The following is a 27,275-nucleotide window of genomic DNA, read 5'->3' as shown; positions in this document are numbered from 1 at the left end:
CATGTGCTCCCCGTAGCCCAGGAGCCCTCTGGTGCGACAAGGACAAAGGACCTCCCCACCCAGCCCTGGCTGTGACCCCGCAGCTGACTCAGAGGCCCTCTGCCAATGTGCCTGCCCACCCCCATACACCCCTGGGGCCTCACTTACCTCTTGAACCAGAGGTTCAGGCTGGGATGCCCCAGAGTCTTGACACACCTCAGCAGCTTTGGCCCCAGCAGCCTCTTCAGCAGGCTGTGGGCCAGGAAGACAAGGTCCACACAGGTGAGGACAAACAACGCCAGGGCCCTCTGGAAATCCAGGAGGCAGGCCATCAGCAGGAAGGCAGCAAATGCTGGGAGTAGGTGGAGGATGAAACAGAGACGGGGTCATCCATAATGACACTGGCGTCTGCAGGACCCTGCAGCACTATCCTCCAGCTCCACCTTACTCCAGCCAGAGCTCTCTGAGCCTTAGTTTCTTCGTCTGGAAATGAGCACCATTGTCTCTATTTTGTCAGAGGGTCATTATGAAGTTAATTGACAGAATGTGCGTAAAAGGGCTTTGCAAACTATAAAGTGCTGACCAAAGTGCTGAGGGAGATGTTTAAGGAGGAGGCAAGACAGCATGAATCTCTGAGCATCAACAGAGCACCTGCTATGTTCCAGAGCCACACTAGGTTCCGAGGAGGACGGAGATGGATAAGTCAGTTGCTCCAGGAAGGCATTCACTTGTGTGTGTCAGGATCCCGTTCTGAATATTCATCAGTGACCATTTTTCTGCCTGGAATTTCCTTTTCCCCCTTTGCCCTTCTCCCCATTTGAGCAGCTAGGCCAGTCTGTGCTATACCTCAAGAGAGGAATATGATAGCAGATAGCAGAGGGGGACTATCTCTCCCTCTTCAAGGCCAGAGCCCTTGAAGAACGGAAAGGACTTATAACCTTTCCATTGGATAAAAAATGTGGGATGGGACATTTTGAGTAAGTGTAATCCCTCCCCCTCCCCCTCTGCTGCCAAACTAGTTAGAGGATACCCGTGGGTCCCAGAGAAAAGGATTCTGAGCCAGGGGAGGTGGCAAAAGCCCAGGCATATTTGTGGCATTGCAAGCAAAGGCGTCCTGCCCCAGGGAGGCGGAATGTGCATGGAATGCATGGGCAGGCAGAGTCACAGAAGGCTTCTGAGGTTCCGCACACCTCAGCAGGCACCGAAGCAGAGGAAATGATCTCTATGAGTGGCTCAGAGAGAAAGGAGACCAGAACAGGCCCACAATGGAGATGGGGGTGTCTCCATGGCTACTTGCAGCCGCAGAGAACCCAGGACCAGTCGGGGAAGTGGACAGGTTAACAGACACTTGAGAACTGATCGTGGTTAATCACCCCCAGGGACTCCTGAAGAAAGAGGTGAAGGGATATTCCAAACTGACAGACATTCAGTTCCTATCCCTCACTTGGAACAATGAAATTGAAATAGAAACTTTATTTTCCATAAGTCGAGTTATGGAAAATAAAGTTACTTTTCTCTCACACAGAAGTTTGTGGGCTGGGACACCTGTATGGGGGTTAGTTAGACGCACACAGGTAACGGTCTGCAGGGCAGCGCCAGGGATGCAGGCATAGGGCTGTGGGAAGTCAAAGGAGGGGGAGCTGGTGGGAGATAGGCACCAAGGTCAGCACTATTCATAGCACTGCCAGAGTTACTCCTCACACCCATTTCACGGGTCGGTACTGTGGTGATCCCCATTTAGAGATGAGAAGTGAAGTGACTCACACAGGAAATTGGACTGGAATTCCAACCTGGGTCTGTCTGTGGACTGCAGGAACTGGCACATCGTGCAGGAGAGGGGGCTATGTGGACAAGTCCTCCAGGCAGGACACGGGAGAAACATGTATTAGGAAGTATTTTCATCCTTCTAGGATCCATTCACCTCTCCACTGATAGGATTTTCTGTTCCTTTTGGGCACCCCTCCCTACTCTTAGCCCATGTGGTCCTGCGGTGTCTGACCCACTTCAGGGGTGGGAGACCACAGCATCCCCTGGGCCCAGGGATGGGCACATGACCCGAGCTAGGCCCGTCAAAGGCCTCCAGGGACTTGGCTGGAAATATGGGTAAGAGGTACACTCTTCTGAGATTGGGGACGCTGAGGCCCTCCATGTCAGTCAGCCTCCAGTGTTATCTTTGCATCCATGGAGAAAGCCCACCTAAGGCAAGGAAGCCATTACTACGGCTCAGACTAAGTGCTGAGAACATGAGCTTCATTTCTCTACCACACCTACTTCAGGAAGTACGTGAAGAGCCTTGCCATAGAAGACGTGATACAATAAAGATATCAAAGAGCTGGAGGAAATCAAAACCTCAAACATGGAGAAAGTAAGGGAGGATTTAATAATTGAGACTGAGTTCCTGACAGCCAAGACAAAAGTGGAAATAAGATATGGTAGGTCATTTCCATTATTTGCTAGAAGGAATTCAATCATTTCTTCAAGAGAAACAAATCTGAGTCTGAGTGAAGGTGGACACAAGGGGAACCAAGATGGCCCTGCTCAGCTCCTGCCAAAGGACGACTTCGCAGTGTCCGACATCTCGAGGAGGAGGCTGCCAGGGCCATGAACCAGCCCCATCGCAGCAGGGCATCCTGCTTTTGATTTCATCATGAAGACTGGGGCCCCTGCTGCCATGCCTCCATGTCCTCTCCCCTGTGTAGTCCCCACGAAGGCCTCTGCATCCACACCCACCTCCCCTGTCAATCTCCCACCTGCCAAGCCAAATCGAGCCTCCAGCTGTAAGGACCCGCATCTCCGCCTGGGCCCTGGACCCCTCCTTCCCCGTGCCCAGGGGACCTTGCTCCACCGGTCATCTCCACCTCCTCACTCTTCCCCTTCTTTCTACAAACTCCCTGCCGCAGCTCATAAACACAGTCAAAGTGTCTCCCTTCACAAACACACCCCCTTCCTTGACACTGCCACACCCTTCCTTTAATATTCCCGCCCAGTTCTCATTAAAAAATTTCTCGCAAGAGCTGTCTAGACTTACTGTCTACACTGCCTCTCCTCCTGTTCTCCATCCAGCTTTTGCAAGTCCACCCTATGTCACCATGACTTCCTTGTCACTAAATCCCACGGACACTGCTCCATCCTTGGCCCGCTGATCCTCTTACTGCAGAGATGCTGGTGATCTTCCCCTCCTTCTTGAAACCCTTTGCTCCCTGGGTTTCTGCACTGACTCTGCTCCTGGTGTCCTGCTGCTGCCCCCACCTGCACGCCTTCTCAGGCTGTCTCAGGACTCTCTTCCTCTCTAACTCCTTCCGTGTGGCTGGTCCCCAGGTTTCCATCCGCGAACCACCTCTCAATTCATTCTCCAAGCCCCCCTGGGAAACCTCTTCTCCTCCTGGAGGGCCTGGCAGCGGTAACCTCCAACACACTGTCCGAAACAACTAGCCATTCCCCTCCCTGCTGAGATCCCCTCCTCCACCCCTGTTCCCTGGCTCTGGCAGGCAGCATCACCCACCCCCGTGGTCCAAGCAGAACCCTGAGGCATCCTGGATTCCAGGGCCTCCTTCATCCTGCAAAGGTGATCAGCTCCCAAGTCTGGCTGGTGTGGCTTCTCGAAGATTTCTCAAATCCACCCCCTTCCATCCTCCAGCACATCATCTTCTTCCATATGGAATGTGGTCCTCAACATCTCCTTCTCCCGTCTTTCCCGCCTGCCTCTTCTGGGTTTCCACAATGTGAATCCGAACTTGACACTTCCCGGGTTAAATCCTTCAATGGCTCTCTCTGGCCTTGGAGGTAAAATCCAAGTTTCTCCAACTCCCTCCCAATACCTGGCCCCTTCTCATCCCTCCAGCCTCATCCTCTGGCTTTCCCAGTCTAGAACTTTACCCTCTAGCCACACTTGAATGTTTTTCAGCTGCCTGCCGACATACTGCAGGTTTTCACCTTTGCTCGTGTGTTCCTCTGCCTTCTCACTCTTATCGTCCTTCCCCTTTTACCTGGTTAACTCCTGTTCAACCTGTGAGACTGGAATGTTACCTCCTCCTGGAAGTCCTCCCTGATCACCCCCACATCCTTCCTTGGTGCTCTCAGATGGCTCTTGGCATTATGTGGAAATATTTGTTCCCCTCTCCCTTACTGATCAGAGAGTACCTTGGGAACAAGATCTGGTCTGGTTCAATTCTCATTCCCCAGCTTCTGGAACAAGAGCTGGCCCTGAGTTGGTGCTCAACAAACTTTTGTTGAGTTATTGGGTAAGTGAATGACCCTGCCCTGAGACATGGATGGCTGGGGTGGAGGTGGCTGAAACCTGGGTGGCGGGAGCCATGGGGCTAAGCAGGAGTGACTGTCTCCCTGGTGGGGCTGGGCCCCAAGCTCACCAGTACATAGCAGGCCTGTGCAGATCCATCAAAACAGCTGTGCATGCTCCCTGCAGAAGCGTCTCACCCTCAGGGCTGGCTGCAGGCTCCTCCTGGGGAGAAGACCAGCAGGGTCTATGAGTGGCACCCCAGACTCCCACCCCTGTGGGGATTCTCAACACCTCCAGGTAGAAGCCACTCAGGTACGTCCCCAGTAAAATGGCAACATGGGGCGAGCCAGGCACTGGCCTTGACATCCCACAGGGTTACAGGGCAACCCTAGCCCAGAGCAAACTAAGGAATGGCTCAGGCCGTCCACTCCTTCCGGCCTCTGTCTGTACCAGCTGTGTCTCAGCCTGCAGCAGCACCACTACCCCAGTGATAATCCTGCCTCCAGGGTTTGGGAAGGAATAAACTGAGACAATAAGGAAGAACCTTACCAACATACAGAAATGCACAACCACGATGGCTGCCTCCCCTCCCCTGTCCCATTTCCAACTGTCTGAAGAGAAAAATGGGGAGGCGCCCAGCTCTGCATTTACTCCTGTGGGACATTATCCTCTGAGTCAACAGCACCTCCCAGAGAGAGGAAGTGTGAACAGTCCACTGGCAGCCATCACACAGCCCCACTGCCTTCCGGACCCGGTGCAAATGCCAATTCTTGTCTGGTCACTTGTCTGTCCCTGGAGGAAAGGCTGGTACCTGAATACCTCTGAAGTCCCCTTGGCTAAGCACGTAGGAGATGCTCACTCACACTCATTCAGCCACCAGTCACTTTTTAAAGGAAACTCTCTCCCCTCTCTCTGTCCCCACCGCCCACCTCCTAAGTGAGGCATTTTTCCTCAATCTCGTCCCAAGGCAGACAGATGGAATCCGCAACCCCACCTGGCTGAATGCTTGAGACCAAGCAGGACCCTATGGGCCTTCTGGGCACAGAAGCCTATGTTCCCCGTTTCTTGTTTGTAGGGAACAGACTCCAGCCTCCATGACCTTCCCTGAGTCCCAAAGGGCAGATTCAAACAGTTGTTAATCAGGGAAGGGAAGGGATGCAGAGACAAGGGGGGAGCAGCCAACAAACAATAGTGCAACCTTGAGGCAGGGTCCTCGGTCCCCTTCAAGGGAAACACATAACAATGTCTTTGAGCTCTTTACAGAACTAAAACCCAACAGATGGGAAATGTCAGCATTCTTCATTCCAGAAAAGACCACCTGAGGCCAGATTAAAGGGACCAGAGAAGCTCATCAAGAAGATTACCTGAAACAAAATTAAAGGGGTGCAGACCCTGCACACAACCTAGTCTTGTCAGCAACCCCACCCTTGAACCATTGCTATAAAACTCCTCACCAAATCCTCCTGGGTGGGGACACACAGTTTTCGAGGGCGGGAGCCGGCTGTGTCTCCTTTTGCCTGGCAAAACAATAAAGCTATGCTTTTCTACTTCACCCAAAACTCTGTCTCTGAGATTCGATTTGGCACTGGTACACAGAAGCCAAGTTTTTGGCAACACGCTCTCATCAGCTCAGGATCTGGCCAGTCAGGACACCCCCCGCCCCCCGCAGTAGGCCTGGATGTCAGGAGGCCAAGCTCTAGGCTCAATTTGCTGCCTGTGTGACATGGGTCCATCTCTCTCCCTCTCTGGGCTTCAGCCTCCCCATGTGAAAGGAGGGGCCTGGCCCAGTCTAGAGGTTTTCAAACTAAGCTTCAAGGTTCCCTGAGGTGCCCCAGAGACCGAATGAGGTAGAAGGCAGATGGGGAGTAAAGAAGGGACCAGGCTGGTTCAGGGCCCCCATCCAACTTCAACCAGAGCAGCCCCTCAGTATAAATTGGGGTTCCCCACGGGATTTTCATTCTGGCCGCTTCAAAGCAGATTGGGAACCTCTGGCCTGGCTCACCTCTGAGGCAGAGGTCAGCAGGACTCATTTGTTGGCTAAAACACATTTACTCCTTTCTTCAGCAAAGGTCCAGCGAGACCCTTCCCTGTCAGGAGGCCAGGCTCCCCACAGGGGCCTCCTCCCCAGGCCAGCCCACATCCTTCCTGGAGATGACCTACCACCCTGAGGAGGGCTCCGGGCCAGGCTTGCTCCCGCTGTCCCTGACTTCTGCAGGGCTTGAGTCACTGTGCCAGGGTCCCGGCCTTCCTCCTAAAGCCACCAGAGATGGACCGGAGGGTGCCTCCCGCCTCATGCGAGAACTATAGCTGGGGGCCTGGAGTGCGGAGAGACCCAGGCTGCCCCCAGTGTGCCCACAGTCACCTCGGGAGTGGGCTGGGGTGGGGACTGGGCACAGGAAGTAACCAGAGGGAAATTAAATTCCAAAATTTGAGCACCTACTGTGTGCTAGGCTCTGTGCTAGACACATCCTGCCCTCAGGGAACTCATGGCCTGAATGAAGGAAGGATACTTGTGCTTCAGGGGAGGTTGGGAGGGAAGTGGGCCCCTAGTTCTGGGCTCCATAGTTCTGGGTGGAGGGCCTCAACCTGGCCATTCCAGAGCAGGGACGAGCTTGCCAGATCCTCAGAGGCTGACGGCTCCCCAGAGAGTCCCCATTCTCCCCCATCATGAGGGTTCTCCTACTTATCCTTTAATTTCTTTTTTTTTTTTTTTTGGCTGTGCAGCGAGGCATGTGGGATCCTAGTTCCTCAACCAATGATCGAACCTGCGCCCCCCCGCCACCTCCCCCACCCCCGCCTCCCCCCACCCCCCCACCCCCGCGGCAGTGGAAGCAGAGTCTAAACCACTGGATGGTCAGGGAAGTCCCTTCCTCCTTATCATTTAGATCACAGCTGAAATGTCACTTCCTGGGTGAGCCCTTCCCTGAGCTTTCTGAGGAGGGCAGGCTATACTGGCACACGATAGGTATGCACAGATGTTTAATGAGTGATTAAGGGGGCTGCTCTGTGTGGAGGAGGTCAACACACTGTGGGGGTCCTAAGTGTTCAAGCAAAGAGGTGAGGAGGAGGTGGGGGCGGGAGGAAGATGATGAACAAAGGCCCCTCTCACCAGGAGGGGCCAAACTAGCACGGGGGAGGGGACAGGCCAGGCTTTCCAACAGCTCAGCCTCCATGTTCTCCAAACCACTGGCCGCTGATGTGAGAGAGCTGGCCTCTCTTAGTCTCGGTGTGTCGTCCTCCATGCCCCAGACCTTGCAGCTGAAAGACAGTCAGGGCCCAAAGCTGAAAGGGGAGGCCAGGCAGGACCCAGATAAGGGGCTGGGCGAAGGGCAGAGGATGGAAGGGAGGAGGTGGGGAGCGGGGAGCAGTGGCCTGGCATAGCCTCTCCTGTCCCAGAGCTCAACCCTCATTGTGCCAGGGGCCCCAATGACAGAGGAAGGCCCCCCCTTCCTGCACTCCTGAACCTGTGAGAGGCAAGTCCTTGTAAATCTGGGAGGTCAGGCAGAAACAGGGCAAGGTCTGCCCACTTCATAGAGAAGGAAAGGAAAGAATTATGTATAGCATGTGTATGTATCTGAAAGGCATTTTTCTGAAGACAGGTCTTAGCTTTCATCACTCACCGCAACAGGTTAAAACCATTGCCATTAAGTGATATTTTCATTGTATTACACTCTCCTATCTCTGAAAGATGGAGAGACAATATCCTGAAGACAACATTCCAGTCCCTGGATCCAGCTATACCTGAAACCAGTACTACCCCTGGACTTTTCAATTACAGGAGCCAATACAGTCCTTTTTTTTTTTCTTTTTCTTTCTTTTTTTTTTCTTTGCTGAAGCTCAGTTCATAGGCCTAAACTCATCTGTAAATAAGAGCCCTAACGAAGACTCCATCTCTCTTCACTCCTGTCCCCTCTCTTTTTCTTCCCCTGAGTAGCACCCTACCCTGTCCAAGCGCCAGACTGGCTAAGCTCACACACCCCGGAGCACACATGCAAGGGCACACATGAGCAGGCCCACGTAGGGAAGTACACACACAGGCAGAGCCTGGGAAAGCCCAGCCACCCGTGCACACACGCAAACACAGACACACAGCTGCATGGAGAGAGGCAGGCTCCTCTTCCTACTCACATATTTGTGGTCAACAAGTCCCTCTCAGGGAGACGGAAGCGCGTATTTCCACGGGGACAGGCTGGATCCAACCTGCTTGCACTTTGACCTGTCTTCTCATCTCAGTGGAAATTCCTGGGCAGAGTCCAGAGTTGGAGTTGGCTGGGCCTCCCACCTGGCTCTGTCCAGCACGGTCTCCAGAGCCCAGGGCCACGGCCGGGGCAGGGACCCCAGCCTCTCTCAGGGAAACGAGGAAACGGGGCAAGTAGGCCCCACTCTAGGCCTGGCCTGCGGAGCTCCTGCCTCATAACTGAATCTGCCTTCCTCCTCAATGACGCCCTCCTCTCCACTCTTTCCTGCTCCCAAACAGGTCCACTTCCTCCAGGAAGCTCAGCTTTATTACTCTCACTCTCCCCATATCCCCTCCTGGGGCCTCCTTTTCCACCTGCCATCAGTGCTACTCAGTTTTTTGGATCATGTGTTTTATCGTTCATTTTGCATCTTACACAGTCTCCCTTTTCTCACTGGATCAGTAATTATAACAGGAACCTATTTTCCTGAGCTTGAAGATAAGGAAAGCAGTGTAGTGCCATAAATAGTAAAAGTGTTTCAGGTCTAAGTGGTGTTGAAAACAAAACAAAATCACAGCTTGCCCTTCGGTTCCATTGCTTTTTAACTGACACCTAAGCAACAGCGTGCAAAGTCAATGGACAAAGCCTTTAGCATTTCAGTCCTCAAACTAAACACTAAACTTATCTGACAGGATTGACAACTTCTCCTTAATAATTAGTCATACACACTCAGGACAAAATCCTTTATGATGCATAAACACTTCTTGGTAACACAGAGGCGGAGTTACCAGCACATGCTGGTTATTTTGGAAGTTTGGGAACCATGATGGATGAAGGGTGGGGGGGTACCCCTTCTCTTTAAAAACATTTCTTTGTCATTCTGATTACCAAAGTATTACACATGCATCAGCAAACATTTAAACATTATAGAAATATACAAAACACAGGAAGTTAAAAAATCCCTCTAATCTGAGCCTTCCAGATATGACTACCACTGAGCTTGTGGAATTTTTCTCCAGACATTTTTCAGAAGTGAATACTCTTTTAGGTTATTCATTTTACAAAAGAGGCTTATACTATACCAGATTTTTTGCAATTTGCTCTTTTGGGTGGAGATCCACACTGTGCCCCACTCACTCTGTTGGAGGCTTGTGTGCTGCCTTGATTATAAACTAAACGTTTGTGGCATCATCTGGTTTATCCTGAGCGGAATACCTGCCACCATGGGCAGCCTCCACAGGGATGGGCTTGCAGCTGCCCTGGCAGGGGGCCTCATCAAGCCCCAGTGAAGGGCAAACGGGACTGTACCTGCTTCTCTGCCTCTGCCCACTTCTAACCTCTTCCTCCCCTCCTTCCCCCCTTTCCTGCTCCCTCTCCCATCCCCTTCCCCCTTCCTCCATCCTCTCCTCTCTCCTCCCCCTCCTCTCCTGGTGCCCAGAGAAAAGTCAGGAGGCACAACACATCCAGAAGCAGCCAAACTTGTTCCAAAATATTCCCTACACTGCAACTTAGAGCCTTGACATCTTCGTGTGCCCTGAAGTCTCAAACAAGGATTTAATAGGCTGTGTGTCTTGAAATGAACCCGGAGCTTAGAGCCCAAAGGTCTAGATACAGTCCTGGCTCTGAAAGTTAACTGGTTTCCTCATCTGTAAAACGGTGGGTAATAGTACCTACCTCATAAATAAATATTGATGGGGATTAAATGAGCGAATGCAGGTGAGGTGTTTGGCAGAGAGGCTGGCCGGTGTCATCGCTGTCACAGGTCCCATCTCAGGGCTGTCTGGACACACTGCTCTCCTCCTCCAGGCCAGGAGACCCTGTGTTGCTCCCCTGCTCCTGCCCTGAAGGAGGGGCAGTCAACAGTGATCCTGGCCCCCAGAAACCAAGTGCTCTTTTCAGGTGGAATTTGGCTGAGAGCCACAGGCTGGGCAGTTGGGAGGCTGGGTGGGTTGGGATGAGCCCCCAGGGAAAGAACAAGAGCTGGAGGACTTCGTGGGTCCTGGCTGTGCCCCATCCAGCTGTGTGACCTCAGCGTGTCACTTGACTCCCTGTGGCCTGTTTCCTGAGGAGATGATCTCATTGGGGTGGTACAGTGAGGCCTGGAACTGAGCCAGGGCTGGGGTGCTAGGTCCAGAGCAGGGTGAGGCAAGGAATATATATATATATCTAATGACACAGACTTGTCACAGTTGCAGCATTTGAACTTGTTGTATAAAAAGGAAATCTGTAAATCTATAACTTGGCAACATTTTACAACGCTGTATATTAAAGATGGCTTTCTCAAGAAATCCAGAACCACACAGCCCTATGGTCAAACACTTGTGACATTTGTGTCTCTGCTTTTAAAGGTGCTGTGATGGACAGTTGGCATGCCAGGGTTCGAGAAGAGTGGATGGTTTGAAGTGCTTGCCTTTACCTGTGCAAAATCAAGTGGCTGCCTCTGTTCCTATTTTACTGTAAATTTGATAGTGTCTGTTCCTGTTCCATTCTCCAGGGAGCTTCTCTGTAGACTATCACCACCACCCACCAAGTGGTGGAGATGCAGGTGGCTGGGTAGTCATGGTTTTCTGTTGGACATTTGAATGTGATAAACAATCCAGCATCACTGGGGAAATACTACATGTGGAATGTGCACGTTTCCAGGGGGCGAACATTGTCAGTCAAGAGGTTTGCAATGATTTCCTTCCTGCCAAAAATAAATATGTGAAACTGCAAACAAACAAACAAAAGGGCCTGCACGTTGCTATATATATATATATATATATATATATATATATATAGCAACGTGTGTGTGTGTATGTGTGTGTGTATGTGTGTGTGTCTGTGTGTGTGTGTATCGTGTCTCTTTCCCCCCTTCCAATCAAAACAAAACAGAAGCACTTAGAAGGATTTATAATGAGGAGGCTGCTCCACCTTTCCCATCCCTGTCCCATTCCACAGAGGCAATCCCTTACCTGTTTCTGGCTTCAGTTCTCTGGGGCCACTCCTATTTCAGGGGAATTCTTGGTCTGAGTGGTAGAGAGTCCCTTCTCCTTGCCAGACTCTGATATAATGAAGAGGATATTTTTACAAGGGGTGAGTGAAACATTCAGAACTGTAAGAGGCAGACGTCGTCAGAAGGGACGTTCAACAGTCCCCTTATTTTCTTCTCACAGTTTTGTCTGCTCTCACCTCTTGGCTCTTCACAGATAAGGGCTTTTTCATCACATCTATTCACGTGTCCAAGCAGTGACTAAAAAGAGAGGCTCCTCCCTGGTCAAGTTCCGTGAGCACGAGCTTGTCATTCCTCTTTCCTAAACCTGCTTCTCTCTCTCTTACACCTGGGCGGTTAGCAGAAAGGACATTCAATACAATGGTTCCTTTCTCATTTGGGGCATTGAAAGATGGGATTCCTATAGTCCTAGTAGAAATATGCTAAACTAGAAAGAGTGTACAAATTCTGATGACACAGAGCAAAATACCAAAACTGAAGAAAGGGGACTTCTCTGGTGGCGCAGTGGTTAAAGAATCCGCCTGCCAATGCAGGGAACACGGGTTCGAGCCCTGGTCCGGGAAGATCCCACATGCCGCGGAGCAGCTAAGCCTGCGAGCCACAACTACTGAGCCTGCGTGCCTAGAGCCCGTGCTCCGCAACAAGAGAAGCCACTGCAATGAGAAGCCCACGCACTGCAACGAAGAGTAGCCCCCGCTCGCCACAACTAGAGAAAGCCCGCGCACAGCAGCGAAGACCCAATGCAGCCAAAAATAAATAAATAAATAAATTTATTTATTTAAAAAAAAAAAACTGAAGAAATATCTTAGATGTGTATGCCCTCTGCTTGTAACTCTTACACACTTTCCGTAAGAAGGGACCCTCACAAGACTGAGAGCACAAGACTGAGTGAGTGCTCTTCTAGCACCTATACAGCAAGTCCAGGTGTTCACAGAGGAAGGAAATACTCCAAACACCCAAAAGGCCAAACTCCCCTGCCCCAGCTTACTTGCCGTGACTATCCCAGCATCTCCCGCTAGAGTTCACCCCTTGACCCTTTCTATTCATTGGGAACAGATGGGCACAGACGGCCATTATTCAGTACAAGATGAAAGAATGGGTCTGGGGGTTCATCTATCTCTGCAACTGTGAAGGGCTGGTAAAGTAAGATGCCTGGTCTCATGCCCATGAGGGCCCATGGCCACCAGGCAGGGGGATTTTCCCCAAACAGCTAAGAGATCACTCTTTCCAAATACTTAACTGGCGGCTACAATGTGAAGTCTTGTCTCTGTTTTCATTTTACCTTCTATCCCTCCTGCCTTTCCATCTCATATTAGCTTTTTATATAATGAGAGATTGAGATGCTTCCTTTTTCAGTTTGAAGCAGGTTAAGATGTTCCACAAAGGTAGGTCTTAATTCACGTCATCCTGTGAATGACGTGATTCAAGGATGATATCCGTGGCTTTTGTGGGTTTTATACCAAAGGCTATATCCTCCTCTGGGAGGCACAGTATTTCCTGCCATCCATTGGCAGGGGCTGTGGGAGCTGTTAATATGGATCTCCATTGCCTTGTTGGCCCAGAGCCTGACACGGAGTCACAGTTGATAAGCTGGTTAATTATATAGGCAAAGATAGTTCCTTGATTGTTCCATTTTTTCCCTCTGTCAGGGCACTGGTCTGATGTGGCACCCATTTAGAGCAAAGCCAGCTATTTTTATAAAAGTTTCTGTGAGGAGGGCTGTAGGCCTCCTGGGATAAGCTGGTCAAATGAATCTACCACAGACCAGTAGTGTCATAGGGGAGGTGCTGACAAATGGGCATCACAAGTTAAATACAATGGTCAGGAAGAACAAAAATGAACGCCTCTGAGTGTCACATCTAGACACTGAGACTTTCCAGGTGCAGCTTGCTTCCCTCCACCCAGGTGGGCTTCCACCAGTAACATCGTGCCACAGGACGCAAGGCACGGTCTCCTCTCTGACTGGCACCAACTCTCCTTCCTGCATGGGCCTGCCAAGCCTATATCATGCCTCGCTGTGAGACACTGCTTTCCATGCCACTGTGCCTTAGGAGCAAGGTTCCCTCTTCCAAAGGCTGTGTCCCAGTCCCTTCACTTCCATGCCTGTTGGGGTTCATGGAGAGCCTGACCCAGCCCAGGGGCTAATCACTGACCAGCTTGTGGGTCAGGAGGCAGTACTGACTGTTTCCCATGGGACGAGAGCTGGAAAGACGGTTTTCAGGGCTGGGGTGGAGATGTTGTTAGCCACCCCACCTTGAAGGAAGGGAGAAACACCAGGGTCTCCCAGCTTGGCAGGCAAGATGGATTCTGGGCCCACACTTAGACCTAATGGCTGTGAATTGTATTCTCTAGTCAGACTCCAGGGATACTGTGTCTCTGAGCAACTTCCTGAGTAAGACCCAGCACAAATTCCACAGGGGTTGATTTAATGGGCACTCAGCCACATAATCTGAATAACTTGACTCCAACTGCTCCAAGAATATACATTTTGCCCTGTTAGAAAACAAGAGCCCTAATGAAATTTCTCTGCCAGTGACACAGTCTACACAGTAGGACACCTGATGCATCTTAAGCAGATTCCTTGGCCTGAGATGGGGATTCTCGTTCGAGTGATTTACTCCGTACATCACGCATGAACGTCCTTCATCTTCATGCGTGATGTATCCCCAGAGGCTGAGTAGACGGTAGCTGCTATCTCTCGCTGCCCTTTGGAAATAATAGGAAAGAGCCATCTCTGAACCACATCAGTTCTGAGGTCTGAGGACAGTGCCTCATGGAATCCAGGACCTCTGGGTGTCAGTAGGGGATGCCTCTATTAGAAAAAGGAACAACAGGCACAAAATGGAGTCACTTGTCCCTAGGACAGCAAACCAAGACTCTACTACAGTTTCAGCCACTCCCAGGAATGCAACCTTTAACCAATCAATCTGGAATTACCTGATGAGCACAGTGAGGTCATCTCATCTGCATGATAGACTTCTCCTTTTCCCCCAAGGGAAGGTGACCTTGCCTGAAATAATCCTTTCTTTCCTTTATGACTTTATGGTCCCACCCTCTTTCTGTCTTTAAAAACCTTCCACTTTGTACACCTCCTCAGAGCTCCTTTCTATTGATACTTGCCAGATGGGACGCTGCCCAATTCATGAATAAGGCCAATTAGATCTTTAAATTTACTCAGCTGAATTTTCTTAACACTCCTACCTAGAGCTAGCTCCAATCACTCACATGCATCTCAGTTCCAAGGGCTTAAGCAACAAGCCCAAGCTCACATGGCTAGTAGAGGTGGATTTGAACTGACGTCTGTCTGACTGTTCTCAGCTCAAACAACCTTCTGATAATTTGGCTTCCCTTGAAGTTCTCCTTTCAGAAGAAGGGAAGAATTCCCTTGTCAGGTAAAGTGTCCAGTCTTCTGGATGGTTACATGTCTCATAAAAAATTAGCAAGGTGGGTTTTTAGTGTGAAAATTCCATTTTCTTGTAAGTTTAATGAATGAAACAGGCTCCCTGAGTGTGATCAGCTCAGGGGTACTGACAACATCAAGGTACAAAAGTGAGACCCAGACCCTGTCCCACACAACACTGTTGGTCTGCCAGAAACCAGAATCCACAGTCAACATAACCCAGGGGATAGGAGGCAGAATCAAATCAGAAAGAAGAGTTACTCCCAGAAGAAACTGTATGAACTAGCTAACATTCATTGCCAGAAAATATAGGGGAAATTTTGGGGAACGTTTTAAGCCTGCTTGACCAAGATAGCGGAACAGAATTTTGATTCAGGTTTTGTTTATTGATATGTTCTCACTCACCAGAGATTCTATAGAAGTTCATACAGCCAGATACAGTTCTTACATTTGGGCAGGGGGAGGGGGGCTATAGATGGGGGTGGATAATACAAATCTGGACTAAACACCGACCCATGCTAAATTATAACAAAAGACCAAAATTCCAAGAAAGGCAGGAACTCACAGATTTCAGGAAACATGAATGCTTTATTGGGTCCCTGACATGCATCCAGCCAATCGGCCCTCTGTCCTCTGACATGACCCAGAAGATGGTCTCACTCCCTGCCATGAGAAATTGGCGAGGCTCTGCTGGCTTTCCTCTCTAGGCCTGGAATTCTGGTTGGAAGAGCTCCTATGAAATGAACTTCCTGATCTCAGCAGCAGAGATAGAAGGAACACAGTAGAGGAGTCATCATAATGGACATGGGCATGGAAACCAGACCTCTAGCTGTGGTTAATTAATCATTGGGCCCCAGGAATGAAAAAGACCAGACAGTGCCTAAGATATCAGCTAGTTACTACTGTAACCAAAGGTTTCTGGTTGGGCAAAGAGGTCTGTTTCAGCTGCCAAGGTAGAGTCAAAATCTCCCACTTAATTTCCAGACTCTCAAGGGAGAGGAAGTCAAATATCTTTGAAGAAAAACCTTATTTTAACACTTAGATGCATATTGTTAACCTTCCTTGCAGCCTTCCCCAAAGGGATCTGTGTTCACTTATCTGGGAACGGAAAGGAAATGAATATACTCAGACTTGGGGAGAGGGGTTTTGTAGGACACTGGCTCCAAGCCAAGTCCCATTTCTGGGTACAATAGAAGAGCATGTGGTCTGCCAATCCATAGAGATGTTTAATAGACTAAATTTTGCGCCATAGTAGACCCAGCGGAATCTCAAAGCCAATGAAAGGTTATTTTGAGTGTACAGTTGAAATGGATATATTCTGAAACACACATAACCCCCACAATGGCTCTGATTAGTGGGGTAAGAATGACTATAATAGGATAGGAAAAGCACAAGCCATCAGAATTCCCCCTCCCGACCGAAATGGTAAATCAAAAGTGATTCCGTATTTGTGAGGGAATTGTAGAAATTAGTGTTACTATCAGATTTAAGAGTGAAGTCATAGCGATTCCTACCACAGCTCAGCCTGGCCAGTGCAAAACACCAGGAGGTCTTTGGATTGTTGTAAACTTTAAAACGTGATAACTCCAATTGCAGGTGCTGTTCCAGAAATGGTCTTCTTGCTAAAGCAAATTCATCCAGCTCTTGGCATTTGGTATGAACCCTTTGATCTAGTGAATTCATTTTTTTCCACGATTTTGATGAGCAAAGAACATCAGAAGCAATTCGTCTTCAGCTGGCAGGGCAGCAGTACTCCACTGCTGTCCTGCTGAATGATATATATTATCTTAGCTGTCCAGCTCTGTGCCACAGACTGCCTCACAGGCACCTTGACCTCAGCAATGCAATGTTCCAGCACGCTGATGGCATCATGCTGATAGGGTCTGGAGATCAACAGTTTCCCTAGATGCTTTGGTAAGACATATATATGTGAGTCAGAGGTGGGAGATAAAGCATGTGAAAATGCAAATGTCTGTTTCTTTGATAAAGTTCCTGGGGATCAAGGGGTCTGTTGAGGTCAGAATAGTTCCTCCATTAATGTAGGACAAATTCCTACATTTTGAATTCCTTACTACTAAGGCCCAATTCCAGGCAAAATTGTCAGTTTGGGGCATCTTGCTCCAACCCATTTACTGACTGACCCAGAAGACTGCCAGCTTTGGGCAGGGCGTAGAGCAAGTGAAGGCTCTCCAGCAGGAAAAGCCTTTAGCACATATGATTCTGCCACCAGGCCACATGACCTGGCAGAGCCAGTGGTGCTTGAGGGATCTGTCTGTGGCATATCGGGGAGCCACAAGGAGATTGTGACAAGTCTTGATTTAAAAAATATGGCAGGAGAACCCAGAGTTTGGAATCAAGTGATACGCTGGCCAACAAGTAACTATTATCCTTTTGACACAGCCCTCTGACTTGTCACTGGGCTCTGGGGAGTCTAACTGCTTGGTTACAGCCTACCAAGTGGCTATGCTGGCCCTTATGAACAAGGGTTGTCGGATCCACCCAGCCAAAATCAGGCATGGCCACCATCATTAGGTGAATGCTCCAGGATAGGGCTCTGGAGGCACAGGCAAGCTGTGTGTGGGCGTCACTCACTCTCCCATAACGCCTCCTCCTGCCCTATGGCTGAGCTCGCCTCAATCTACACTTATGCTATGGCTTTAACAGGGCAGGAACTTATCTTGACCATTAGGGGGCCCTCTTCTGGATTTGGATTTGCTTTCCTTACCCATCATGCCTCTCCCGTCAAAATCCATGGAATTGGGCTTCCCTGGTGGGGCAGTGGTTGAGAGTCTGCCTGCCGATGCAGGGGACACGGGTTCGTGCCCCGGTCTGGGAGGATCCCACATGCCGCAGAGCGGCTGGGCCCGTGAGCCATGGCCGCTGGGCCTGTGCGTCTGGAGCCTGTGCTCCACAGCAGAGGCCACAACAGTGAGAGGCCCGCGTACCGCAAAAAAAAAAAAAAAAAAAAAAATCCATGGAATTATCAACTGTTGTAAACCGCATTTTGGTATCCCCACATATTGCATTCAACTAGGGAATACCCTTTATAGCAAAGTAATGGGTTGATGCCTATGGCCTTTGCTCATCTTGTCAGGATCCCCACAGTCTAGAAGCTGTTAGTTTGATATTATGGTGAAATGGTTTGTTGAAAACTCAGCTACGGCACCAGCTGAAAACAATACCTTGCAAGGTTGGGTAAGGCCTGCAAGATGTAGCATAAGCTCCAAACCGGCAACCAATTCATGGTGCTATTTCTCCTACAGGCTAGGAAGTAGGGTGAAGAGGGGCATGTTATCACTACATCTCAATGCGTTTCTCATATCTGAGGTTTAGGACTAGACTGGTGTAGAGGTTTTGGTTCCCAAGAAAACATATCTTCAAAAATTCGTAGTAATGATTCAAGTGAATTAGAAGCCTAGGCACCTGGCCGTCTCAGGTTGCTTGTATCTGAGCCACACATAGCTAGGATAGGAGTATATCTAGGATACGAGTAAATATAGGGACACGTAGGAGTAGCTAGGATGATTAACTCTAACAAGGGAAAATATGACTGCGGCTACTTAAAAGGGGGCAGGGTACAGATGGACGTGGGGGTTTCCTAAAGTGCTTCCTGGTACTGCCATGTCCAGTGGCTAATGCCTGCCACACAGGCAGGACCACTTAGGAACTGGACTTTGGAACTGAAGATTTGGGTCACTCCAAAGGGCAAAAAAATCCCTAGTCATAAATATTAGTTCTCATGACCAGTTATAGAAATGGACTGTAGCCTTTACTCATACTTCCCTTCTTGTTGGGTTATATAATTTCCAGAGGTTACAGAATTTCAAAAGGAGATTGTGATAAAAGAGGGAAGAGTATCATTAGTGACACTGGACTTTGGAGAATGGGAGCCCTGGTCATTACCCCTGGACTTAGTCATTGACTATGACCTTGAATGGTCTCCCCAAGCAGAGAGCAATTTGCTTTTGGTTGTATGTGAGAGAGTTGTAGTGCATCAGATGGGAAGAAAGGTGTGTGTGTGTCTGTGTGTGTGTGTGTGTGTGTGTGAGGGTATCTTCTGTGGTTGCCTGCCAAGCCCTTTCTACCCTTCCACCCTCCACCATTCTTCTGGTAAGAATCTCCATCCTTTGGAAAACTACCTCTTTCCCAGTCCACGATGCCCTGAGCTCCAGGACAGGAATTTGAACCTTGAGTGGAGGGAGACCCACTGGAGCCAAAGGCAGCAGCTCCTGGGAGGCAAGCTCTGGAGCTAACCTGGCTCCTCTCCTTCTAAAGGCCAACTGTTCAGCTATTCCTTTGGTTCTGTGAACTACCCCCAACACCCTTCCCATGAAGGTCCAAGTCCATTTCTGTTGCTCAAAACCCAAGAAACCTAATGGAAAGTGCCTCTTTTGAGACCATCTCATGCATCTTGGCCTCCCAACAGTGGTCAGCTCAGGGTCTGGCATAAAGTAAGTCTGCTCAGTATGTCTGCCGAATGAATGGATGAATGAATAAATAAATCAACAATATTCCAGCTCTCAGTTCACCAAGGCAATCTGGATATGTAGGCTGGGAGAGTTGGGAGCAAGAGGAAAAAGTGGGCAGAGCCAACTGAGCACAAGAGGAGGTAGAGAAGTCAGAAATGTCAAATGGAGGGGGGTAAAGATCAGGCAAGGAAAGGCCTGGGTGATGGGGTGGGGCTGGGAATGAGAAGCCTCTGCAGCTTGGGAGGCAGGAAACAGTCAGTGAGTAGCTGAGAGGCAGGAGCTGGTCGTCCCCTGGGCTGGTCTTGCCCCAGTGGAGGCAGCCAAAGACACTGGGCTTTTCCCCAGAGCCCCAGCTCTGCTCTTCCTTCCTGGGTTCCTTCCTTTGCATTCCTCTTCCAAATGAATGAGCAATTCCAAAGGCCTAAGCGCCCTCGTAAGGGGCACAAGCTATCAGTCCATTAGTACAAGAAGCACAGACTGTCTAGCTGTGGCCACGCAAGGCTGAGGCTGAATGCCAATCTAGGATCCAAAACATGGATTCATTTTTCCAGTGGGTCCAGGGACTGTAGGACGCCTTCAGAGAACCGCCTGGGGAGACGGGACCCTGACCCCATATACCTACAACCACACCAGATAAGGGCGAGCAAGATACACAGTTGCTGCCTTTATTGCATTCCAAGGGGAGCAGGCTAGCTCCAGACCCACCCCATCCCAGGCCTCAAGGAAGGGTTCTCAGGAAGGGCCCAGGGTGCTGGGCCGAGCACAGCAATTCCTTGGGAGCCTATACTGAGGCCCTGAGCTGGAGTCCCAGGGTCAAGAGCTAATGATTAGGGGCAGGGGTCCTAATTCCCAGGCACAGAGCCACTCCTCCACCCTGCACATGGGTGGATTGCATTCTTCCTACAACTCCCAGGTGCACGCCCTCTGGAGAAGAGTCCCAGCCCTCTATCCCTGGTCAAGAGGGGATGTGAAATTCACTGTGACCCCATCTCCTTTCAGTATGGAGCACAAGGTCCCACAAAGTCAACACCTTCCCTCTGGCCACAGCTGCTGATGCAACCCTCATGCCAGCTCTCACCTCACGGGCAGAGGGCCTGGGAGAAGTAGGGGAGGAGTGTCCTGGGGTGGGCTGAGAGGCCAGAGGGTCTGCTCCTTACCTAGGAATGGTGGGTAGGGTGGGGGTCAGGCTAGGGAAGCCCTCGGGCAGGGGAACAAACAGAACTCAGTGAAAGGCAGGCAACAGGCTGCAATTGGGCTCAAAGCCAGGGACGGGGGACGGGGTGCAAAGGAGCATGGGAAGCAGGTGACTGAGTGCCTGAGTGATGGGGGAAGGAAGAGCATGAACACACATCACCAAAGACCACTGCACAAGGATATGACAGTCTCTGGAAGGGCCCTGAGCCCCATTCGGGCTCAGGGACAGGTTAGTTGCAAGATAAGCTGGGATGAATGAGGCAAAATGACTCGAAGGAAGAGACACCCTGAGAGTCACCAGGCCAGACACCGCAGAGGAATTCTGGAGCCCTGAGGACAGGGAGGGATCAGGGCCAAGTGAAAGGAAAAGGGTAGGTGCTGGCCTGCGTGCCCCCAGAGTGAAACATTCACGGCAGGGCCTGGGGCAAGGGATTGGTTGCAGAACTCATGCAGAGGACTCAGAGAGCCTCCAGCAGTGGCCAGTGTAAACTTCAAGGAGGACTAGGCTGCAGGCCCTGGGAGGTAGGGCCTGGGAGCCGTGGTGACGATGGCACCAGGAGAGGCCACCGGGCTGGGTGTCATGCACCAAGCATCTGATGAGGAGCTGAGTGAGGAGAGGCTGTGGGCAGAGGCCCCGAGTGGTGCCTCCTCAGTGCACCTGCTCCGGTTAGTCCTGTACTGGGAACGTCTCCATCGGTTCGAGCTGCTTCCTTGTTGGTCTGCTGCTGGGTGGAGGCCCCCAGACTCCTATGGGGGCTACCGCATGCCCTGGGCCTTGGAGCTTGGGGCACTCTTCTGGGTGCCCTGGGGACTGGGGGGGCCTTTCCTCTGGGGCTGAGGACTCAGCTGGGGGCCCCTCCTGCCGGCAGATGGACTCTTGGAGCCTTTGGCCTTGGCTTGGGGGTGGGCAGCCTCAGGGCCCTTGAGAGGTTTTAGCCCCAGCATCTCACAGAAGGTGTTGCACTGGTGGGAAGAGGCAAACTGGTCCAGCAGGGCAGGGAAACAGCTCTCCTTGAGGCCTTGGTATCTGCAGCCAAATAGTAAGAGCTGAGTAGGAGGTCCCACCCAGAGAGAGAGTCCTTGCGGGGCAGACCATGGGGTGGCCACAACCAGGGTGTCGTGCCCAAGGTACATCCTACCTTACCTCGGGGTGCTGGGGAGTCCACCTGGGGCCACCTCAGATGGCAGCATCCAAAACCTCAATTCTAAACTGAGGTCTCATTACACCCTGGCCCATGGAACTCATCAGGTGGGACATCACTCGGTGTGAGGATGATCTGCCTTATTAACATAAATTAGAGCAGACTCCAGCTCACCACTCTACTCACAGGGCCCTGCTTATCTGCACCCTGATGAGCTTCACAAGTGAGAAGGAAGAGGAGCAGGTACACTGAGAGCCCAGGATGCAGGTGGTCCTGTACATGGGCGTCAAGAGCTACTAGTCCAGCTCTGGGGTCAGGGGCACAGCAGGTGGCGATCAATGGCCCCTGAGACATTACTACATGGCCATGGGTGCAAGTGGGACTCTTTGGTCACAGGTCTAGCACCTCAGGGATGGAGAACCAGAAGAACTTTGACATTTTACACCCGGAGCAGACTCTCAGAGGGAATTCTGTCCCCAAGAAGCACTCACCCTCGCAGTTTGGTAGCAATCTGCACATCAGTCATTTTCCAGTTAACCCCTGAAAAGAGAGAGAGTGGGGAGTTGATGGCAACCTGGACTGGGTCTAGGGCCCCCATGTCTCCAAGATGGATATCACTTTAGATGGGAACTTGCCAGATTGCAGGGCACATCTTCAGGTACCCTCTCATTGGGCATCACCCTGGCCTGTCTCATGGGCAGTGTGGGTATCTCTGTATTATTAGTAGTAATAATATTCCTATTTTCACAGGTGAGGAGATAGGCTCAAAGTAAAGTGACTGCAGCAAAGTCACATTTATTCATTCATTTAATAATTGAACACTGTCTGTGTGCAATGACCACCGTGAATCAAAGTTCAGTCTTTCTTACTCCTAGATCCAGAAGTCTTCCAGCTGTGCAATCCTGCCTCTACTGGATGAGATTAGGTCACAAACTGAGCTGGCCTCTGGCTTTGAGCTAAAACTTTCTCCTTCCTCATAACAGATTAGCCCATCTGGGCAAGAGGGAGAAGGTGGAAATGTGAAGGTATTTCAGGGCTGGGCCAGCAGAAACGTTAACACTGGATAAGACTGGCTTCCACCTACTCATAAAGGCAGCAAGCAAGCACTCCAAGAAGCCCAGATGGGCTCCTAGGTTAAGACAGCCTTGAAGAACAGATCCAGGCAAGTGGTGACAAAGGAGACATTTCCCACCCCGGCCAGGCCAACCCAGCATCTTAGCATTCATGCGTTAGGCCTGTGACTCTCCTTCCCTGTTTGTACACTGTCCGGTTGCCTTCCTCCAGGAACCTACCTCTCACTAACAGGCCTGAGTACCCGTGGATGATAGAGTGGCACAAATGTGGGCTTGAGAACCAGGCACACCTGGATTTACATTTCAGCTCTGTCACTTTGGAGCTGTGTGTGCTCGGCCAGTCACTTACTATCTCTAATCCTTGACAGTAAAAATAGGGATAATGCTGCCCATCTTGCAGGGGAATTGAGAAGATCACAGTATGTGTAGGACTATAACTTAGTGTCTGAAACACAGTAGTTATGCAATAAATATTAATTTCTTTGTCATTTCTCTTTCAGCATTTATCACATTCCATTTTGCATTATAATAATGATGATCCCTTACACTTGCACAGAATTTTGGTTTGCAGAGGGCTTTCACAAATACAGTCTCATTTAATATTCTTAACAAGTCTGAGAGATAGGCAGGGAAGATATGATTATTCCTAGAGAGGGAAAGGATACAGAAGCTCAGAGAGATTAAATGACCTAACCTGTCTGAGCTTGTTTTCTTCTCTATAAAGCAGAGACCCAGCTAGAAAATGATGAGACCTAGGCTTGAATTTCTTTGACTCTCAAGTCTTTCTACTATATTATGTTATCATCTCATTGTAGAAATTGGTATACTTATCATAGCTTCTTGAGGACAATGGCTATTCCTAAGTCACCTTTTTATCTTCCCAATATTTAGTAATGTAGGAAGGAAGGAAGGAAGGAGGGAAGAAAGGAAGGAAGGAAAGAAAAATTTATGAGTTAACAAATAGAGTGAATGATAATAGTTTAATGTGTTACTAGCCCCCCCCTTCAATATATAGAGTTGTATATACAATATTTATTGTATTAATATTTATTCTTTAACCCCAATGCAAAGCACATTTAATCCAGTTTTCCATCTCTGGCCCTTGGTTTTCTCACTTATTTACATCAGGGATAAAATGTAATAGTGTGTGATATTCCCAGCATTCCAGTCCTCTCACTGTAAACAGAAATTTATCTTTTCCTCTCCCCTGCCCTGTCTAGTTACAGAGAGTAGACCTGGAGAGGAGTGGTCAAAGATGGAAGGAGAATTCATGCTTGCTGGCCTTCCTTTGTTGGGGAGAATCTGAGTAATGGGAGAAATAGAAATAAACTAAAAAGAAGCAAGAGAGACTAAGTTTGTTTACATAATAAAAAGCTACCAAAGACAGAGCGGGGAGCAGGGAAGGAGGAGACTGCAAAGCTATGTGTGCGGGGATGGAAGACAGAGTTTAGGAAGTTGGAGAGTAAGAAAGTTCAGAGTGGAGCTGCAGGGAAGAAGGAAAGGGAGATTTTGAAAACGCGGTTGTGGGGTTTGAATTAGATCCCATGTAATGGTCTTTGAAGTAAATTCCTTTTTAATTTTAAGTGAAGCCTGGAGTGTACTCCTTTAAATACAACTGCAGTTATAGACTAGGCTCCATGAGGCCCTGATACGTATTAGCGTTGCATACAAAGTGGTTCCTGTCCAATGCACTTTACAAGGTTACTGTGAAAGCAAAGGAGAATACGTGCAAAAGTGTGCTGCACACTAGTAAACGAGAACTGTGACCCTGCCCCTCCGCATGCTCTCCTGCACATGTACATGCACACCTCACACCCTCATACCTGCCAAATCTGTGACAAGGAAGCTGCCATTTGTCCACAGATACAGCCAGTGCTGGAAGGTCTGGCATTTCTGCACGGCCTCAGAGCTGCTGGATGCTGCTGGAGCCACAGCAAAGCCCCATTCCCGGGAACAGTAAGACTCCATGGGCTTGCCCAGGTCCTCCTCCAGGGTAGCATATGGGATACTGTTTGCAGGCCGGTAGATCAGATACAGTGGGATGATCCTAAACACAGTGTCACCCTGCAGTGAGCAGGAAGTATGGCCCCAGAGAGCTCCTCCCTCCACCTCAATTCTACACTCTTGGATCCAAAACGAAGGCCCTTCCAAGAACAGAACTCTCAGCTCTGAGCCTGAAGGACAGCAAGGAAGGGGGGCTCCACCCTGAGTTCAGGAAAGGAAATGGAGGCCTCCTCCATTCTCTGAGGTCGGTGGGATTAGAACTGAGCCCTGCTAAAGCCCCAGGGGGCCTCTGTGCTTGAGTGAGGGACTAAGACCTGTATGTGCCAAACAGAAAGGAATACCTCTGAGAGGATTCAGCCAGACTGAGCTCAATGCCAGCGAGACCCTAATACTCAAGAGTTGAAGTTCCAAGTCTCAAAATGAAAACAATTTCCATGTGTAGCTGACTCCTGCAAAAATCCACACTGACCCTGCCCACCTACCACATTAGAATCCTGACCAGTTTGCCTGGAAGCTTTAGCCTACCCCATCACCTTCAGAGAGGCCCAGAACCTGCTGTGCCCAAACTCTGCAATCAGCAAAAACTGGGCAAAGGAGTGGGGAACTAGGGTGGGTGGGAGGAGAATGAAGACCAGAGTAGAAGCTTTTCTAAAGTGGGCAGTGAATCTTGAGGTCTTTATTTCTAGATTTTGTGGAACCATTGAGCTGAGCATGGGGTTAGCTGGGGGCCCATTTGCACATGACCATTACTCAGGAGGCCCCCAGGAGGCTGTGAAATCATGGTTCTCTGCAGAAGCTCAAGTCAACAGGTCTGCACACTGCACGGCCCCCTCCCTGTGCACTTACTCAGGCACGTCCCCAAAGCCAGGTGCAGCCCGGGCTTCAGCCGCAAAGATTTTGCAGTACTCTCGACTCATGTTCTGGATCTTGCACCCCTGTGGATTCAAGAGAACCAACTCTGATCAGCAAGGAAGCATCCCAGTTCTCCATCGTGCCTGGCTCTTAGTGGGAAGGCCATCTGCTAGAGGCTGCAGGGAGGATTCCAGCCCTGGGGGAGGTGGGGTTCATTCTTACCCTCCTCCTTAGTCTGCGCCTCATTTTTCTCATTTGTAAAACAAGAGGCTTTGGACTTGTTTTCAAAGTGGTTTCCAAAGTGTGCTTTCCAGGAGCCCTAGTGATGGATGGCAATGCCCCAGGGGCCACACTGCAGGAGAGCAAGGTACCGACCCCGCCCACAGTCCCTCCCCTTTTAACTCCCAAATAAGGCTTCTGTGAAAGATATCTTTGAGGGCAGTGAAGAAAGTTTTCTGCTGAAAAATACAGTTTGAAAACTATGGCCCCAAAGATGTAGCCTGGATGACATCTCAGGCTCTCATCGAGGTAAAGTTGAGACTAAGGTGGATTCCTCCTCCATACTGGGCTTCCCAATAGGACCCAGGCTGGGAAGGGGAGGGGTGAGAGAGTGGAAGGATGGGGCAGGGGGATGGGACAGTACCTGGATGGTGACGTCATAGTTTCTGCCCAGGAGAGAAGTCTCACTGCTGGGCCCAAACACAAGCAGGCTGGACACCTTGATGATGCACGTGAGGCCTGACTCGAAGATGGGTTCCAGACCATAGATGACCTTGGCCTGGGAGGCCTTCCGAAGGCCACACCCGTGTCCACCCCCTTGTAGCTCCTCGCTCACCAGGCGCCCAAAGAGCTTGTCCCCCCAGCAGCCAGAGTCAGCCAGACCCTTAGCAAACACCATGGGGGTCATCTCAATCTCTTCTCCAACTGAAGGGGAACAAGGAGAAATGTGGAAAACTAGAAGCTCCCTCACCGACTGCTGTGGGACCCATAGCACCCCACCACTCTGTCCATGACTGCTCTTTGGGTGTGAGCTGGTCGGGGGGGGCAGCCCTATGGACTATGACCTCCTGAAGGCAGACACTGTATCTGGTAAAACCGCCGTCATTCAACAGTGCTCATGTGTGCACAGAGTAAGGGCTCAGCCAGTAACTGTGGAAGGCCTGGGTTTTCTGAGGAAACAGCAATCAATACAGAATATCAGAATTACTTTCAGGATTCAGTGTTTTGATCAAATGAATAAATGACTCCATCTCAACCAACATGTTTGACTGAAACAAAAAGTTTGTGAGACAAATCCAGTAGCAGTGAGTACTCCTAGTGCTCAAATTGGGATCACTAAATACCGTTTTCCACTAAAAGGAACCAGAACTCCCTAAAGAAATGGTTGATTCCAGGTCTAGGGCAGGAAGTGTCCTAGACTGACCTGAAACATCTCTGGACTAGAAATCAGTAAGGTATCATAAACAATTGGCAACTTGTCAAAAGGACACAAGAGCCAACCTGAAGAGGCTTCTACTGGCAAAAAATGAGACAATCTTACCAACAACAACAGCAAAATAATTGCCAAGTATTGAACATTCAAATGTTAAAAATCCATACTTTCATAATTATAAGTAAAAAAAAAAACCTTCCCTCTGGAAAAAAACCCCCTCATTCACGACCTTTGGAGGATGTTAGGGCACCAACTCATTATTCTGAAATCTAATAAGAGCAAGGAGGAAAAGAAAGTATTTTTTTCTTCATTTTCTGTTGGAC

At 49.9% G+C, this 27,275-nt stretch overlaps 2 protein-coding genes across 15 annotated transcripts in view; both read right to left on the bottom strand.

The window, feature by feature from the left end:
• ALPK3 (alpha kinase 3) overlaps nucleotides 1-27,275 on the bottom strand; it is an 89,205-nt gene that overhangs the window by 19,658 nt on the left and 42,272 nt on the right. For 3 of the 14 annotated variants that reach the window (XM_055082445.1, XM_055082449.1, XM_055082454.1), the window contains exons 10-17: nucleotides 26,164-26,444; nucleotides 25,515-25,603; nucleotides 24,488-24,711; nucleotides 22,083-22,131; nucleotides 8,345-21,476; nucleotides 6,377-7,474; nucleotides 4,347-4,438; nucleotides 148-331 (exon numbers count right to left, since the gene is read on the bottom strand). In XM_055082445.1, the coding sequence (XP_054938420.1) occupies nucleotides 21,206-21,476; nucleotides 22,083-22,131; nucleotides 24,488-24,711; nucleotides 25,515-25,603; nucleotides 26,164-26,444 (914 nt within the window). In that variant the 3' untranslated portion in view covers nucleotides 148-331; nucleotides 4,347-4,438; nucleotides 6,377-7,474; nucleotides 8,345-21,205. The remainder of the gene's footprint in view (nucleotides 1-147; nucleotides 332-4,346; nucleotides 4,439-6,376; nucleotides 7,475-8,344; nucleotides 21,477-22,082; nucleotides 22,132-24,487; nucleotides 24,712-25,514; nucleotides 25,604-26,163; nucleotides 26,445-27,275) is intronic. The other 11 variants (XM_055082453.1, XM_055082450.1, XM_055082451.1 and 8 more) reach the window with 11 other exon arrangements.
• LOC102996922 (sodium/nucleoside cotransporter 1) lies at nucleotides 144-6,510 on the bottom strand. Its single transcript, XM_028484114.2, is given in 3 exon segments — nucleotides 144-331; nucleotides 4,347-4,438; nucleotides 6,377-6,510. Coding segments are annotated over 3 exon segments (414 nt in total).

Source organism: Physeter macrocephalus, unplaced genomic scaffold, assembly GCF_002837175.3.
Source record: "Physeter macrocephalus isolate SW-GA unplaced genomic scaffold, ASM283717v5 random_128, whole genome shotgun sequence".
NCBI lineage: Eukaryota > Metazoa > Chordata > Mammalia > Artiodactyla > Physeteridae > Physeter > Physeter macrocephalus.
The sequence above is the reverse complement of the archived record's forward strand: the minus strand, read 5'-3'. Positions and strand labels throughout refer to the sequence as shown.